The sequence below is a fragment of the Narcine bancroftii genome, chromosome 11 (genome assembly GCF_036971445.1).
Source record: "Narcine bancroftii isolate sNarBan1 chromosome 11, sNarBan1.hap1, whole genome shotgun sequence".
NCBI lineage: Eukaryota > Metazoa > Chordata > Chondrichthyes > Torpediniformes > Narcinidae > Narcine > Narcine bancroftii.
This window is the reverse complement of record NC_091479.1, coordinates 102,251,536-102,269,124: the sequence shown is the minus strand read 5'-3', so window position 1 is coordinate 102,269,124 and position 17,589 is coordinate 102,251,536. Positions and strand designations below refer to the sequence as shown.

The 17,589-nt window shown below is 43.4% G+C and overlaps 1 protein-coding gene across 7 annotated transcripts in view; it reads left to right on the top strand.

Annotated features, from left to right (window-relative positions):
* The window catches only part of osbpl8 (oxysterol binding protein-like 8), a 178,881-nt gene that overhangs the window by 147,350 nt on the left and 13,942 nt on the right, over nucleotides 1-17,589 (top strand). For all 7 annotated transcript variants that reach the window (XM_069904341.1, XM_069904339.1, XM_069904340.1 and 4 more), the window contains 7 exons: nucleotides 4,862-5,030; nucleotides 6,337-6,583; nucleotides 8,802-8,986; nucleotides 10,382-10,463; nucleotides 10,834-10,932; nucleotides 11,181-11,277; nucleotides 13,186-13,284. In XM_069904341.1, coding sequence (XP_069760442.1) covers nucleotides 4,862-5,030; nucleotides 6,337-6,583; nucleotides 8,802-8,986; nucleotides 10,382-10,463; nucleotides 10,834-10,932; nucleotides 11,181-11,277; nucleotides 13,186-13,284 — 978 coding nt within the window. The remainder of the gene's footprint in view (nucleotides 1-4,861; nucleotides 5,031-6,336; nucleotides 6,584-8,801; nucleotides 8,987-10,381; nucleotides 10,464-10,833; nucleotides 10,933-11,180; nucleotides 11,278-13,185; nucleotides 13,285-17,589) is intronic.

Below are 17,589 nucleotides of genomic sequence, written 5' to 3'. Positions count from 1 at the left end.
AAGTTAAATTAAGTCACTAAATACATAGGTGTTCAAAATTATAAAATATTCATATTACATGATACTTCATTTGAAGAAACCTCTCATCGTAGAATTATTTTTTTCTTCAGGGATTTTTTTTAAAAAGGTTAAAAGCATTGTTCTGTCAGTAAAAGTAATCGTGCAAGCTAATCTCTTTAACCGAAGGGGTGCAGACCTGAAACATTGATGATTTCTCTTTGCACCGAGGTTACCTGCTGAGTTTTTCCAGCGTTTTCAAGATGTCTTTATTGTCATGTAATAGAACGGAACATGTAATATTAATCAAAATTCTCTCTGGCTGCTGTCAGGCAGACAGAGTCGCTGTTAGTATTGCCCGGTGCTGCTTATAATGAGAGAAAGAGAGTCCCTTCAGAAACATGGAGCAGCTGTTGATTCACCTCCACAGACTGTTCAATCCAAAATGATCAGGAAACCTTCAGAGCCTTTTTCTGTTTTCTGTATTTATTTCAGATTTCTAGAACCTGCAGTTTTTTTTGTTATTTTCGAATCTTTTGTTTTTCTTGCATCTTTGCCTCCCTCAATCATGCATCTGGTTGCAGTCAAATCTTGGTGTTGGATGACGGTGAATTGCCGTAGTGTTGGTTAGTTCTCTGGGAAAATAAGTCACTTTTGAAATGCTCTGACTCATTTTATGACCTTGTTCTGATTTGGGGGAGTTGTTTTTTTCTGATTTCTGTATCTTACCAAGTCTTACCAAGCAATGCACAGCACAGACAGGTTGGAGCTTCACACTAACTCCAGCGCTTTCTTTAACATGGAATATTACAGCACAGTACAGGCCCTTTGGCCCTCAATGTTGTGCTGACCTATTTATTTGTACAAAAAAAAATCTAAACCTTGCCTACCTCATCTAAGAGTCCCTTAGATGCCCTGAATATTTCAGCCTCCACCACCACCCCTGGAAAGGCATTTCAGGCCCCCACAACTCTTTGTGTAAAACACTTATCCCTAATGTCTCCCCTAAACTTCATTTTGTACATAGGTCCTTTGGTGTTTGCTGTTCCTGCCCTGGCTGCCCACCCTATCTAATGCCTCTCATAATCTTGTGGACCTCGATTAAGTCTCCTTTCATCCTTCTTTGCTCCAAAGAGAAAAGTTCCAGCTCTGCTAACCTTGCCTCATAAGACATTGTACACAACATCCTGGTAAATCTCTTCTGTACCCTCTCCATAGCTTCCACATACTTCCTGCAGTGAGAGGACCAGAACTGAACACAATACTCTAAGGCACACATGTCAAACTCTGGCCCGCGGGCCAAATTTGGCCCACGATATAATTATATTTGGCCCGCAAGATCATATCAAAAATGTATTACTGCGCATGCACAGTAACCGCTGTGTCCCAGGGTGAGAGAGAGAGAGAGAAAAATCCTGGTCCTTGAAAAGTAGTGGTGGGTGGTTTTATAAACACGCTGTCGTGTCCCCCCGCCCACCCCCCCCACCGCAGCACAGCCTGGCCGGTGACAGGGGAAGCCAAGGCCGCTTCCCAGCGCCCGGAACCCCAGTGGCACAGCGTTTCTTGGAGCTGCAGATGGAGTCGGGACGCCGGAGGGTAGATTGGGGCTCCCCGCCGGGCAATTGGTGGTGCCGGCCGCCGGCCGCCCTGTGCCTTCCCACCGGACCAGCGGCGGGTGCCCGGAGTACACGTGGAGAGCGAGGCTGGTTGGGCAGGTAGGGTGGAAACCCCCGCCAATCTCGGGAGTGGCATGGGGTGGATCGGGATTAGCCGCGCTCACCTGCTCCTCCACCGCTGACCGGGATCCCAGCGCGGTCCTGAGCCCGGAGACTGCCCTGGAAACATCCTGGGACACCGGCACGGAAAGAAGAGCAGGGTCCGTAGAACATTACAGATCAGAAACAGGCCCTTCGGCCCTTTGACTCTACCTCGTGAAAACCCAACACTGGAGAAACTCAGCGGGTTAAACCGTGTCCTTTATCCAGCAGAGAGGTACCTGACAATGTTTGGCCCTTGATCCCCCTCATCAATGTATGAGCGAAAGTCTGTGGTTCTCGTAAAAACACCAGAAGGGAGAAACTCAGCAGGTCAAAGGGGGTCCGGGAGAAACTCAGCAGGTCAAAGGGGGATCCGGGAGAAACTCAGCAGGTCAAAGGGGGGTCCAAGAGAAACTCAGCAGGTCAAGGAGGAGGGGTCCGGGAGAAAGAAGGTTAAGGGGAGGGGGTCCGGGAGAAACTCAGCAGGTCAAGGGGGGTCCGGGAGAAACTCAGCAGGTCAAGGGGGGTCCGGGAGAAACTCAGCAGGTCAAGGGGGGTCCGGGAGAAACTCAGCAGGTCAAGGGGGGTCCGGCAGAAACTCAGCAGGTCAAGGGGGGTCCGGGAGAAACTCAGCAGGTCAAGGGGGGTCCGGCAGAAACTCAGGGGGGGCCTGACCTCGCCAGGACCGTTGCCCACTCCCCCTCCCTGCCGCAGGCCGACCCGCAACTCACAGTGACGGGGCCACTGATCCACCGAGATGCCACCCTGCAGCGAGAGCCGATGCCCCCGCACTGTTGTTGTCCAACCCGATCGCCCGCAAACCCCGCCCTCTTGCACACAGGCCTGAGTAAGTATTATGAACTTTAATCTCAGGATAAAACGATCTTCCAATAGTTTCATGTCACAGTGATAAATATATTCCTGGTTAAAAATGGTCCTGCACCTGGATACAAGCTCATTAGGCATAAAACTTGAAAAGTGTGTAAATCAAAGGATATCTGTACCAATGGAAAAAGGGCATGGCAAATAACCCTGCTAGAATTCATGCCCACAAACAGTCACCCATTTGATTGTTTCAGGAATCATGTTATTCTCCCACATTCTCAATAGCCCTCAGATTTTACTATTCGACAGCACACTAGCAACATTTGACAAATCCTCTATAGAGAAATATTATTTATTGAATATTTTATTTCTCATTTGTTAATGCTTCTGGAAAGAGTTTATCCAAAACTATTATTAAACATTTATTTTAATAAGAAAAAGTTTAACATTACATATGTTGAAAGAAGAGAAAACATCCAGATGTGTTGAAAATTTTCAATAAATATTTAGTTCGGCCCTCGACTTAGTCCAAGTTTTTAATTTTGGCCCTCCGTGAATTTGAGTTTGACACCCCTGCTCTAAGGGATTTGTAGAATTGCCACATGACCTCACTACTCTTGAACTCAATCCCTCTATTAATGAAGCCCAGCTCCCATAGGTCTTTTTTTCACACTGTGAACCATATCAATCAAAAAACATATAAACATTTCCCTCTTAAATATACACAGTGGCATTTTCTCCCCTTTTCTCCCCCCTCCCTTCCCTCCCCCCTTCCCACCCCCCTCCAAACCCATTAAACATTCAACATATACAATACATTAAACCCATTAAACAATGTCATCACACAATGAAAATAAACAAGAAAATTGTGTCATCTACTTTTGCACACTGGATCAAGTCATTTTGTCTTCTTATCATTTTAGGGGATGGAGGTTCGAGGCAAGCCCTCTCTGTTATGCTCCATGTACAGTTCCCAAATTTGTTCAAATAATGTGTCTTTATTTTTTAAATTATATGTTATTTTTTTCCAATGGAATACATTTATTCATTTCTATGTACCATTGCTGTACTCTCAGGCTCTCTTTTGATTTCCAAGTTGACATTATACATTTTTTTGCTACACCTAAGGCTGTCATAATAACCATAGACCTTCTTAACTATCCTATCAACCTATATGGGATCCTTGAGAGATTTTTGCATTTGGACCCCAACATCCCTTTGTTCCTCCACAGTTAAGTATCTGACCATTAACCCTGTTCTCAGCCTTCTGGTTTGACCTTCCAAAATCTATCACCTCACACTTATCCAGATTGAACTCCATCTGCCCTTTTTCTGTCCAACTCTGCATCCTGTCTATATCCTTTTTTTTTTTAACCTACAACAACCTTCAGCATTATCCACAACTCCTCCAACACATTACATCATGTGTTGTCCTTTTGGTGCAGGTCAGACCTTCCCTAGAAGTAGCAAGTACGCTCTGAGTCTGATAGTATGGGTTTCCCCTGGATGTACCAGTGTGCTACCACAACCCAAGGATATGCTATACAGTGGATTAATTGGCCACTGGAACTTGCATTTTGTGTTGTGGTATTGGAGAATTTTTTTTTTGTTTACAGCATGGTAGAATTTGATTCTGGCCATTTAAAGCCATGCTGCCAAATTACAACAAAATTAACCTACAACCCCATACGTTTTGGAGAGTGGGAGGAAGCTGGAGCCCCCGGGGAAAACCCATGCAGACACAGGGAGAACGAACAAACTCCTTACAGACAGTGTCAGGTTTGAACCTGGGTTTCTTGACAAGGTAACAGCATCGAGATAACCACGACTCTAACTCAGCAAATGAGAGAGAATAGGTTACACGAAATATGTGAGGGAATAAGAACAATGGGATTGCTCTGAGAGGTAGCACAGATGAACTTGATGAATGAAAGAGCTCCTCCCACTGTCACGAGGAAAATTATAAATGTGAATTTATTTATCTGTGGGTAGAGAAACAAGAGTTTTCAGTTCCAGACAGTGGCTGTCTATTATATTTAAATTTAGACATGCAGCCCATACCGCCAAATTACACCCAATTGACGTACAACCCCTGGTACGGTACGATTTGAATGGTGGGAGGAAACTGTAGCACCCAGAGGATACCCACACAGACACAAGAACATACAAACTCCTTCCAGACAATGCCAGATTTGAACACCGGTCGCTGGCGCTGAAACAACGTTGTGCTAACCGCGCCGCCCCAAATGTTAATAATGCGCTCCTTTCAAACTCTGTTGTAGGCCGATGTTGGATGGACGCTTTGGAACTTGCTCTGAAGTGCTCCAGTCTCCTCAAGCGAACCACGATTCGAGAAGGCAAAGAATATGATCTCAACTCCTCTGAGGGCTGTCATGTGGCGCTTTTTGGACTTCTGCGGGCAAATGCTCTGCAAAGTCCAGAGCACGACCAGTAAGTTGATCATTTGTCTCATGATTTTGGCTGCTGTTGAGATATTTGTGTTTGGTTGTTTGAATTACACAAGATGAGTTGAATTTAATATCAAAATGCCGTCATATAGGATGACTCTGGGTAGGAAGACTCCTGGAATTTCCACCCAAATGCTGGTTTTGAGCGATACTCTATGTATAATCTGGCACTTACCTCTGACCAGCATAACATCACAATATTTTAATTCCAAATTACCATGTAAGGTTTTCAATGTTATTTGGGTATTTTAAAATAAACTACTGTCAGCTCCTGTATCAGGCCGTTTAAGCCTATTTAGAGCCGACGGTAGTCAGACCAGGTGGATGGACCCCGTGGAGGAGCGCTAAGACTTCACAGATAGCTAACAGGGTATGCCCGAGATTACTTTGGGAAGACTTCATGGCATTGCGGTTAGCACAACGCTGTGGCATCACCAGAGATTGGAACCGGGGTTTGAACCCCACGCAGTCTGTAAGGAGTTGTAATGCTCTCCCCACGTCTATGTGGGTATTCCCCAGGGGCTCCAGTTTCCTCCCACTAAATCTTCTTCTGGCTATCCATCCCATAGGATGATAATGGTTTCTTTCAGTCTCTTTGTGAAGTTTGATATGAAGATACCCCACTCCTCAGAAAGGAACAGTGTGAATGGATTTAGATGAGCAGGGGTTGCACAGGTCCAGACCCACCCTCTTGTCAACACCTCCCAGATCCAGCAACATGGTGAGGTCCAAGATGGCTGGCGGATGTTCTGTTGCAGTGAATGGCCAGACCAAGCTTCGATTCAAGGGATGCTCAAGGCCCGTGCTTGCTAGACAGCCATTGACCCTACAAAAGCATTCATCTGCCCTTTGACAGGTCTTGTTTTTCATCTTGCAGGGTATCTAGCCACCACCCTGTGCACCAGGTCAGCCTGGTGGGGGAGCTGGTTTAGTCACTGACTACCTGGCCATACAACAGGTAGTACTGGGTTACATGGTACCAGTAGCACTCAGATGAGTGACCTGACCCCCCACCAGTATGGGGATTGTAGATCAATTGTATGTAATTGAGTGGCACGGGCACATGGACTAAAATGGCCTGTTACTGTGCTGTGGGTCCAAATTTTAAAAAATTTAAAACATAAAGGTACAGATTTTAGACCCAGCACATTGGACAGCCCCTGATTTTATAAGTCTGGATCATCCTATACGATGCCATATATGGTATACTTGTGGAAGAACCCAGCAGGAGAAAGATCGATCTTTATCCTCACAATGAGGTAAACCATTAATCAAATAAATGTTCTTAGGTTTAATGAAAGTGAGATAGAACAGCAGTACTTCAGAGACCATGACCTGTACTCAGATAAATCAGACCGGGAGAATGAGCCTGACCACGAGGAATCCGATAACGATCCCCTGGAGAAAAGTGGGAAAAGTGAGGAAAGTGACTCGGACACCTCGGAAAAGCAGGATGTTCTGCACACGGACCTTGAGCCAATAGACATAGTGAAGGAAACCACTTACATAGAGGAAGCTCATGAAGAACTGGGAGAGGTAAGAGAGTCTCATATCACGATATGGTCAGACAAAATTAAACTGAAAGATGATGCTCCTGCCATTGCTTTCAAAGGCAGGACTGAAAAATGGAATATTTATGACGTGCATGTCGTGCCAGTGTAGAGCAGAGAAACACCACATGCTGGAATCTTGAGCAAGCAACGAGCTGCTAGAGTGAGTGACACACGATGGGCTGCAGACTCTGTGACTAAAGTAAAAGCACATGAAATGTTGGAGGAACTCAGCCGGTCTTGCAGCGTCCATAGGAGACAAAGATCTATTGCTGAAGTTTTGGGCCTGAGCCCTTCTTCAAGCAATAAGCAAAGAATAAGCAAAAAACAAAAAATCTGCATGTAGAGACAGTGCTGGCCGGGGGGGGGGGGGGGGGGGGGGGAGAGTCCAGATCAACAAAAGGTGTTAATTGGATACAGTAAGGGGGAGAGGTGAGAGTTAATTATGTCTGTGTGAAAGGAGACAGGGAAAGGGGAGAGACAGAACTGGGGGAAAGGTGATGGGGGATAAAGTGAGGAGGGGGAAGTTTTAACGAAAGGCAGAGAAGTTGATGTTAATGCCATCTGTTTGGAGGGGGCCCAGACAGAGAATGAGGTGTTGTTCCTCCAATTTGCGGGTGGTCTCAGTCTGGCAGTGCATGAGACCATGGACAGACATGTCAGCAAGGGAACGGGATAGGGAATTGAAATGGGTGGCCACTGGGAGATCCCCGCTATTTTAACGGACAGAGTCGAGGTGCTCAACAAAGCAATTCCCAGTCTGCGCCCAGTTTCTCCAAAGTAGAGGAGACCACAGTGGGAGTACCGGATGCAGTAGATGACCCCTGCAGATTCAGAAGTGAAATGTTGCTTCACTTGGAAGAACTATTTTGGGCCCTGAATAGTGGTAAGGGAGGAGGTGTGGACACAATGGAGCATCTCCTATGGTCACAGGGATAGGTGCCAAGGGGACAATTGGTGGGGAAGGAAGAGTGGAGAAGGCAGTCACAGAGTGAGCAGTTCCTGCAGAAGGCGGAGAGGGGAAGATGTGGCTAGTGGTGGGATCACGTAGTAGATGGCAGAAGTGGCGGAGGAGGATGTGTTGGATGTGGAGGCTGATGGGGTGGTAGGTGAGGACAGAAGAAACCTGTCCTTGTTGTGCATGGGGGCAGAGGGGGCCAGGGCAGATGTGCAAGTAATGGAGGATAATGTGGGTGAGGGCCGAGTTGAGGGTGGTAGAGGGAAAGCCACTGCTGGAGATGCTCAGTGGGTTAATTAGCATCCATGGGGAGAGATGGTCAAACAACGTTTCCAGTCAGGACCCTTTGTCGAGGCCAAAGTTGGAAGGCGTGATATCAAGGGGGAAAGATTAAGGAGGGGATGAATAAGCTGAGAAGGGGTTAAGAAGTGATTGAACGGAAAGAGGGAGAGACCACTGAGTGGGAGGGAAAGTTCGAGAGAAGAATGAGTGTGGGAGTAGATGAAAACAGTGGAAGGAGATAGAGATGAACAACAACAAATTGTATTCCTCCTGAATAGCCTTAAACCCAATGAGATGCATATTGTTTTTTCAGGTAATCCTCACCTCCATCTTATCCCACTGTTTCCATCTCTACCTACTCGCATTCTTTTCTCTAATCCTCCTCCCATTACCCGTGGTTGTTCTTTCTACCTGTCCCACCTATCAGCTAGCAGCCTCTTTCCCTTCGCAACTCCTCCTTCTCGTAGGCCCATGTACTGTCAACTTCTCTCCTTCCCTCTCGACCCAAAACATTGCCTTGCCCCTTTTACCTTTACTGAAGTTGCTCGACCTGCTGAGTTCTTCCAGCATTCTGTTTTCTGTTCCACTCTCCAGCGACTGTAGTTTATCCTCATGGCATAGAGTAGCCGGGGGCCACGGCACAATCAAGTAAAAGCCTTGTGTCCTTTTCACTTCACGCAACATAAATATTTTAATTTTTTTTAATGTAGTCGGGAGGAGAGAAGTTCAGCAGAAATCAAAGCTCGTCTGCTTCATGGGGAAGGGGGCCCAGAAACTTTGAACAGAGTCCTTAGGGGGCCATAGCCAAAAAAAGATGTGGAAAATGTTTGCATGAAATCATGCCTCTTCACACAGTTGTATGCAATTAAATAGAAAAACCTGAGAGCTTTGGTTGTCATTCTTTCTCTTTTAACCACCTCCTTCTAATGCCGACCCTCATTCTTTTCTATCACTAAATGTTTAGACAGGCGAGGATTCTCAGACAGAAATCGTGTCTGAAGAGAACAAAAGTCTGATTTGGACTCTACTGAAGCAAGTTCGCCCAGGAATGGACCTCTCGAAAGTTGTTCTCCCGACATTTATCTTGGAGCCTCGATCATTCTTGGACAAGCTGTCGGACTACTACTATCACGCGGACTTCCTGTCGGAGTGAGTGCACTTCACTCAGAACGTTGTCGTTGTACACAGACACACACATACTCCTCCCCCACTCCCACACCCTCGGTGGTCACCCTTGGTTGATTACCCTTTATTGTCAATAACCCTCTGGTATTGGTTGATCGTCCTACACAGACAGCAGCAAAGCAGAGGAGTATATTTTAGGGGGGGGGGTGCAAGGGGAAATCACAATGCTTGGGTAGAGAGGGTGATCTGGGTAAACTGGATCATCACTGATTTTATTCATTCGTGGAGTAGATTCCACTGCTAGAGCCTTTCCCTGCTCTTACCAAGTTTTTAAAAGGTGCATCTTTTAAATTGAGATTTGGGTTTACAGGAGGGTCTCTGGAAGTTTGCTTGTAATTTCTCTTCCCCCATTCCAGCTACTCTGTCCAACCCAGTCCCCAATCATTGCAGCTCGGAGAGGGGAAAAGGCAGGTGCAAGTGCCCTGTCCCATCCAGCAGAAGATGTTTGGACTGGAACAAACACACCGTGACTCAATCCCGGTGCAAGTTCTCGGTACTTTGGAGAATGTTAAAATTTATACAGTGCCAGTTCCAGAGCTTGATTTTTTAAGTCCTTACATTTTCCTTCATATACTCTGTCGACAACCAAAATCAGTTATGGTGCACAGGAAGTCAAAGTTGTTTCCCATGGGAGGGGAGTCTAGGACAAGAGGCCACAATTTCAGGATAAAAGGGTGTCAATTTAAAACAGAAATGCTGAGAAATTTCTTGAGTCGGAAGGTTGTGAGTCTGGGAACCCATTGCCACAGGTGGCTGTGGAAGCAGGGTAATTGGGTTTATTTAAGTCAGGAATTGACAGGTATTTAATTAGTCAGGGCATCAAGGGTTACGGGGAAAAAGCTGAGGAGTGGGGCTGAGTGATAAGGATCAGGTCGTGATCAAATAGCTGAGCAGACCTGACAGGCCGATTGGACCACTTCTGCCCTTATACCTTGTGTTCTTGTGAAGTCCCTAGTTTACAGCAGGGTTCAATTCCTGAGAACTGTCTGTAACCCAAAATGTTCTTGTTAGAAATGAAGAAAAGCAATGAGTGGGAGAGGATCAGCGAACTGGCTGTGATAGGACCAGGCAGAGTCGCCATAAGTAGCCTCATTGAGTGAGCTGCTCAGCTTGGCGCTTCCAGCTACTCCATCCGACCCAGTCCCCAATCATTGGAGCTTGGGGAGGGGAAAAGGCAGGTGCAAGTGCCCTGTCCCCAGCCGGCAGAAGATGCCTGCAGCATCTAGCAAATCCATCCCCTCCGTCCCACCAATCTCCCAAGCACCCGCTTGTCTGCATGGAGCATCCATAACCCGAGGAAGACCTTCCCCCGTATTCAGTTCTACTGTCGTTGTTTGAGAACTGTTTTGATTCTTTCAGCGCTGCTGCAGAGGAAAATCCATACAGACGCTTGAAGAAAGTGGTGAGGTGGTACTTGTCCGGCTTCTACAAAAAACCAAAGGTTGGTCTTGCCCAGCAAAATCCCTTCATTATTAAATAAGAGCTCCCTCTTGCATTCTTAGTCTCACTTGTAATTCAAGAACGAGAACCGTATGAGCTGATAAACAATTTGTATTGAAGTAAAGTAAAAGTGTACATTGATCTATCACCTTTCAGATCTTTATTAATGTAAATACTTTGGGTTTAGATTCGTAAATAGACCGTTCTGGCAGGTCATTTGCACACTGTGAAACCCCTGAAATTATGTAGTTCTCCATTCATCTGATTTCTCAGGTTGGTGGTAGGTAGAGGAAGATTGTTTAGGTAAGGTTTCCTTGAATGAGAAAAGTTCTTTTAGGTCCACCATTAAGTCTCTTTCTTTCCTTTACCAGGGTCTGAAGAAGCCTTACAATCCAATTATCGGTGAAACCTTCCGTTGTATGTGGATCCATCCAAAGGCCAACAGCAGAACCTTTTACATTGCAGAACAGGTATCGGGAAAGATTCATTTCCCAAACAGCAATGTTGACCATATGATCTATAATACAATACATTTTAAGTTGTCCTTTTTCGCCATAATTAGTTAATGTTACAGATATAATTCTAGAATAAGAAGCTTTCATTCACAATTTGTTCATTCAAAACATCCCCCAGCTGCTTCCGAGTATATCCACAACATCAGACGTTGATTTGAGCTCAGGTAATTTTGCTATTTACTGAATTACCTTCTTCTTCACAGGTATCCCATCATCCTCCTGTCTCTGCATTCTATGTAAGTAATAGAAAAGATGGATTCTGCATCTGTGGTAGCATCCTGGCCAAATCAAAATTTTACGGTGAGTTTTTCCTTGTGTGTACATTTAATGCAGAAACTTAAAATGTGTGTTTTGCATCAAGATTATGGAGTCTGCCATGCTTTACAATGCTGGAAGCTAGCGTTAGGAACACCTTAGTTTCAATCCTAGCTTAGACTGATAATTGAGATTAAAGAGTAAATTGACAGTTTGTTATGTGCAAATGAGACAAAACTGGTCATTGAGAAATTGCGTTCAGCGTAACTGGCGCACACTTCCAAAACGGCTTGCTGAGTTGCTTTTTCATTGAATATGTGTGCAAAGTGGCAGTGAGGGAGAGTTGCCAATGAGGTGGGGGAGAAATCAGGTTTTTGTTTATGAATTAAAACTGCAGAAAGACACGAACCTAAATACAGGTCGAAACAAATACTTTCTCATTTCTGATTGGTTGATTTCAGTTCTTGACCTCGTATTTTTCGGCATTATATTTAAGTCACAGTATGGTCTCCAGTGGTGTCCCTGAACAGACAACTCAGTGACTCTGGGCGGACTCTCTTTTGCTTCCCTCTCTCTGACTGTGAGGGGTGCCGGGCAATTTCAGCTGATGGCAATTCTTTGTCTGTCTTAGGGCAGACTAAAGTCAATTTTGTGTAATATTACATCTGTTTTTTTACATGGCAATAAAAGAATCTTGAATAATCATGTGAAAGTTACAGCACACTAAGGGTTAAATCACCTACGACAGCTCTGTGAGGAAAATATATAAGCAGAGTTCGCAGAGACCTGCTGTTGCAATGGTTGGTTGTGCGAGAAGAGAGGCAGAAATATGACATTGAGAGTCACAGACTGCCCTCTGTAACGGATGTTGGCCACAGTCACAAGACTGACCAATCAGTGCATACTGCAATAAAACTGAGGTGTAACTGGCCATCTTAATCAGATGGCACGCAAATAAATGATTGAATAACTTGCAATTACAATTGGTCACGCAGGCCTGTTAGCTATACCGCAACATTCTATGAAGCTCCTACCGAGAAAAGCTTGTATAAAAATTACATAACAATCAGCTTGGAATTCTTCAGAGCAGCTCAGAGATAGCATCTCTGCTGCTTTCCTTGAGCACAAGTAAAATAAAGTGTGATTGGGAAAGAGTGTCACAGAGTTTTGTTGTCCAGTGGCCATACTCAGGTGACCCACCATAGCATACTTTGTAAGACAACTGTATGGAGGTAAATAGTGACAGGGCAGGAGTTGAATCACCTGTTGTTAAATGGGGAGGTGTCATAAGACTGGGTGAAGTGGGGGCAATAACCTGGACCAGGAGTCGCTAAGGGAGCAATCTCTTGGAAGGGCAGGCACTGCAATCTTATGGGTGAAGTCAGTGATTGCGAAGAATGAACTATTGGGTCGCTGATGGGAACCTGAAGGATTCTGTTCCTGCTCCGTCCAGGAGGAAAAGGCATCAGGAAATGGAAGAGATGCAGTCAAATCCTCTGTCCACTATGGCAGAAGGATGTCATTGTTCAGGAAGATACTGCAGAGACACCTGTGTGCAAAGTGACAGAGAGGGAACGTCTCATTTCCTCCAAATCCATTGCATTTGCTCCACTTGTGGATTCTGCACAGATGCTCCGAAAATTCTCTGTGGGACTGTATCCGGGCATGGAATCAAAGGCTTGGTGAGGGATGGTGTTAGGCAGGAAATAGCCAGAATGCAGGGTCGGGGTTGCAGGGGTGTGGGGTAATATGGTGTACAATGGGGTTATAAAGGAGAGTAAAACAGCCATGATGAAATGGCAGGGTGGATTCGGTGGACAAAACAGCCTATTCTCCTGTCTCATGGGTGATCAGTGATAGAAAACGCAGGTCTCTTGAGCCAAACACTCATATGTATTACAATAAAAATAATGGGGACACTCTGACCCAACAATACCCTTTGCCTTGTTTCAGGAAATTCGCTGTCAGCAATATTGGATGGTGAAGCAAGACTGTCTTTTCTTAGCCGAGGAGAGGATTATGTAATGAACATGCCCTATGCTCATTGCAAAGGTAACATTTCTGGTTTCCTATGTTAAAGCGATTCCTGGAATTTAATAATAATTGTGTGGCACCACTTGCTCGGTTAGTCCTCGATGAGGACCTGCTAGAGCTTTTAAATTTTGACAAATGTTTTGTTCATTAACTCCATTCATTCTCCCCATCCAGTGCCAAAGTCTTAAAAGCAAAAGGCAGAGAGTATCATCAGTCCCTGATGGGTAATTCAGCAACAATTCAAGTTATCATCTCTATTTTTGCTCACACCACTTAATTAATAAATTGTGTCCCATGGTGGTGAACTCAGGGGTCCAACAACTCAGATACTTCCTTGGATAAAGGCTCCAAATTATATGTTAAGTGAATCAATGCAGTCATCCCTGATCTGAAATTGTGATGAGCAGCCATTTCCACCTTTTCTTTTTGGCTATGACCCTCTTAGGACTCCGCTCAAAGTTTATGGGCCTCCTTCCCTGTGAAGCAGTCAACTTTAGTTGGTTTCTTCTGTACTTCTCTCCTAGTGACTACATACAAAAAACATTTAAAATGTTTTATGATTTCAGTCCATGGCCTCCTTTAAATATGCTTTGGCCCACGGGTTGGGGGGAGGGAGAGGTTGCATGGCCCCTATTGGGAATGGCTGCTCTCGGGCATTCTAGGCTGTCTTCAAATCCCTCCAACCTTTGAAAAATCTCACATTGCTTGGCAACTCTACAGCAAAGCCTAACAGCAAAGTCCTTTCCTTCCCCCAAAAAATGTTTAATTCATTCATATTCCATGCCCCTGATATACCTGGGTCTTCCTTTATGAAGGATTTCAGTCCGTGACCCCCCCACCACATAAATGTGCTATGGCACCCAAGGTGACCATATGAACCCCATTGAGAATAGCTGGTGTAGATTTTCCTTTTCCATATATGAGATGCGTTTGGGCCTCAACCCTTGGAGATCTCCTGAGCAAGCTAATAGTGGTGTTATCAGGCAGACAGAACAGCTGATCTTCGAGACTGCTCATCTTTTAAGGCACTAATTCATAACCCACACTTCAAATAATTTGGATGGCAAATGAAGATTGAGGTATACATGAAGTTAAGGTCGAAACTAAAACTTCGATAACAAGTGCTTTTACAATGAAAAAGTGGGATTTTCAATTTGTCCGTGAGAATGATAAACATGCATTTATGGAATTAGATTTTGAGGCCCAGACGAATTGTTAAATGGTGATTAAGCATGTAGAAACCAGTCTAATTCAGAAAGACATTTTCTCTTCGCAGCAAAAGTAAATGGTTTATGTCTGCATCAGTTCACTGATTCTACAGGAGAAGGACATAACTGTGCCTCCTGTTGAGAAGCAAAGCATCACAGGCACTAGTTTGCAGATTTCCAACCATTTGCAATCAAACAAGTTAATCTCAGTTTAGGGACCTTAAAGCTAGTTTAAATGATGTCTTGAGGATGCAAAATACTTCACAGGGAATAGACTTGTGTGGTTAAGAATGAAATGCTAATGGGCGGAAACATTTTTCACATTCCTGCAGTTACCACAATATATTACTGTTAAATTTATTACTGTATTAAGTACAGAATATATTACTGTTAAATGTGTGTATGCACTTTGTGATTCATGTGGACTGTCCGTATGCAGTCATTGTTAATACATTTATGTTAACTTATTTCTTTTTCCACAGATGCTGTCTGACCTGCTGATTATTTTCTATTTTTATTTCAGATTCCAGGATTTGTATATTTTGCTTTTCTCTTATTTTCAATATTTTTATTAACTTTGATTTCAAATCCAAAAATTCAAGAAGATACATTACACTTAAATCATATCATTACATTCAAGGTTCCCCACATTTTAATCAAACAGATTATATTGTACTGATATATTATTATATAAAAAAAGGAAAATCTAAACCCACTACCAAGAAAGAAGGTGTTTGACCAAAAAAAAAGACAGAATTCTTATCGGAGGGATAAATTACCTCATTCATCAACTCTTCTACCTTCATAACAAATCAAAGATTATAAAAGTAATTCAAAAAAGGTCCCCACAGTGGTTGAAAATTTACATTCAAATCGTAAATTGAGCATCTGATCTTCTCTAAGTTTAAACATGACATGACGTCACGTAGCCAGTGAGCATGATTAGTCGGGGTAACGTCCCTCCATCTGAGCAATACCATAAGAGAAATAGAAGCTAATACATGCAGCTCAGATGTTGTTAAAGTTATGTCACTTTCCCCAACAATACCAAATAAAGCAATTAAAGGATTTGGATTAAAATTAACTTTAAAAAAAGTGCAGATAAAGTTTGAAATACTTCATTCCAATATTTCTCAAGGCTCTGGTATGTCCAAAATATATGAATTCATGAAGCATCTCCTTTGTTGCATTTATCACAACGAGAAGATACATCCACATAAAACTGAGATAGTTTGACTTTGGACATGTGAGCCCTATGTAGGAGAGAGTTGTGGGCACATAAAGAAGAGGTATTAACCAATTTGAAAATTACATTCCAAGTTTCTTCAGGAATTAAAAGTTGTACGTCCTGTTCCTAGACTTTTTAAATTTTATCTGAAGGAGCCTCTCTTATTCCCAACAACATATCATAATGTTAGATATTGAACCATTATAGAAAGGTTGTGGATTAAAAATTACATAAATTAAATTCTTATCAGTTCTCTTAGGAAATGTATGTAATTAAGATGGTAAAAAAAATCTCTAAATTGGTAGATAACGGAAAAAAATGAGTATGTGGTGAACCTTATTTAATTGAAAGTCTGTTTACATTTTTTAAATTTGTTTATATGTATACTTTGAGTCCGCCTTTTTTTTGTGCTACTAATAAATGGTAATTGCCTGGTCCGCAGGAAAAGAATCTCAGGGTTGTATGGGATGCCATAAATGGACTACGACATTAAATTTGAAATCATCTTCAATTGCACTGTTTGACCAATCTGGATTGTTTAATAATTGAACTTTATTGTTTTGACTTAATACCATTATGAACAGGTTTCCCGCAGACACAGATCCTCCAAATACATGTCTACTTTCTAGCCTATTATGTTCCTTTCAGAATCCAGTATATTTATTTTTATTTATTTTATTCTTTTCGTGCTCATCTTCCAGAGACTGCATTACAATTTTAAACTAACTCAAAAATATTTTTTATTTTGACCTTTCCATCTCGTCATAACTATAAAGCTGGATTTTTCAATTGCACTGCTATCGAAGTAGTCATCCTTCCCCATTATTGTACCCTGAGACCTTCCTAGTATCTATTAAATCAAATGAAGGCACAGAAATGCTGAAGAAGCTCGACTGGTCTCGCAGCGTCCATAGGAGGTAAAGATATTTTACTGACATTTTAGGCCTGATCTCTTTTTCAGGGTACCCCAAGGAAAGACTCAGGCCCAAAACATCGGTTATAGATCTTTACCTCCTATGGACGCTGCGAGACCTGCTGAGGTCCTGCAGATTTTCATGTTTCACTCTTTTAAATTGAATTATTCATTGTCATGGGAATATAGTGGAGAGCTTTGTTTTATATGCAGTCCAGCCAAGTCAACCCAAGAGCAGCAGGTCATGCAATAATAAAACAAAAGTGCTTGGTGTCGTGCTACCATAAGCCAAAGAGCGCAGCATGCAGTGTTGCAAAGACAAAGTGCAAAGTGTGTAGAGAAAGGTCTGATTAAAACACAGTGCAAGGGCATGATATTTTTGCCAATGAGAGGTTCATTTAAGAGTCTGATAGCATCAGGAAAGAAACTGTCCTTGAATCTGGAGGTTTGTGTTTTCAAGCGTATATCTTCTACCCTCCAGAGGGGAGATGAAGTGACCAGGGTGGTTCGATTCCATTAATGTCTTGGCTGCTCTCCGAGGCAGCGGGAGGAGAAGGCTGTTGATAGAGGGGAGGGAGGATGTGTTGTGTGATGGCCTGAGCTGTGTTCACCACTCTCTACAGTCTTGTAGTCTTGTGCAGAGCAGTTCCCAAACCAATCTGCAACGTATGCAAACAGGATACTCATAGTGCAATTGGTAAACAACCTCAAGGGCATGTAGAATTTCCTTCGGCTTCTGAGAAGGTTGTTGGTGGACTTCCCTGGTCATAGCATCTAGATCTAGATCGAGGTCATAGCATACCTAGATCTGCACATATGCAGTTAAGTGAGGAAATTCAGCAGGGAATTCAGTGTAATCTTCAGAAATCAGAGAATTGACGTAACTCCTACTGTAAGAGATAAAGAAAATGTTGGAATCTGTTAAATGATATTCGAAGCAACAATTTTCACTGAGGCAATTTTATGTCCAAAAA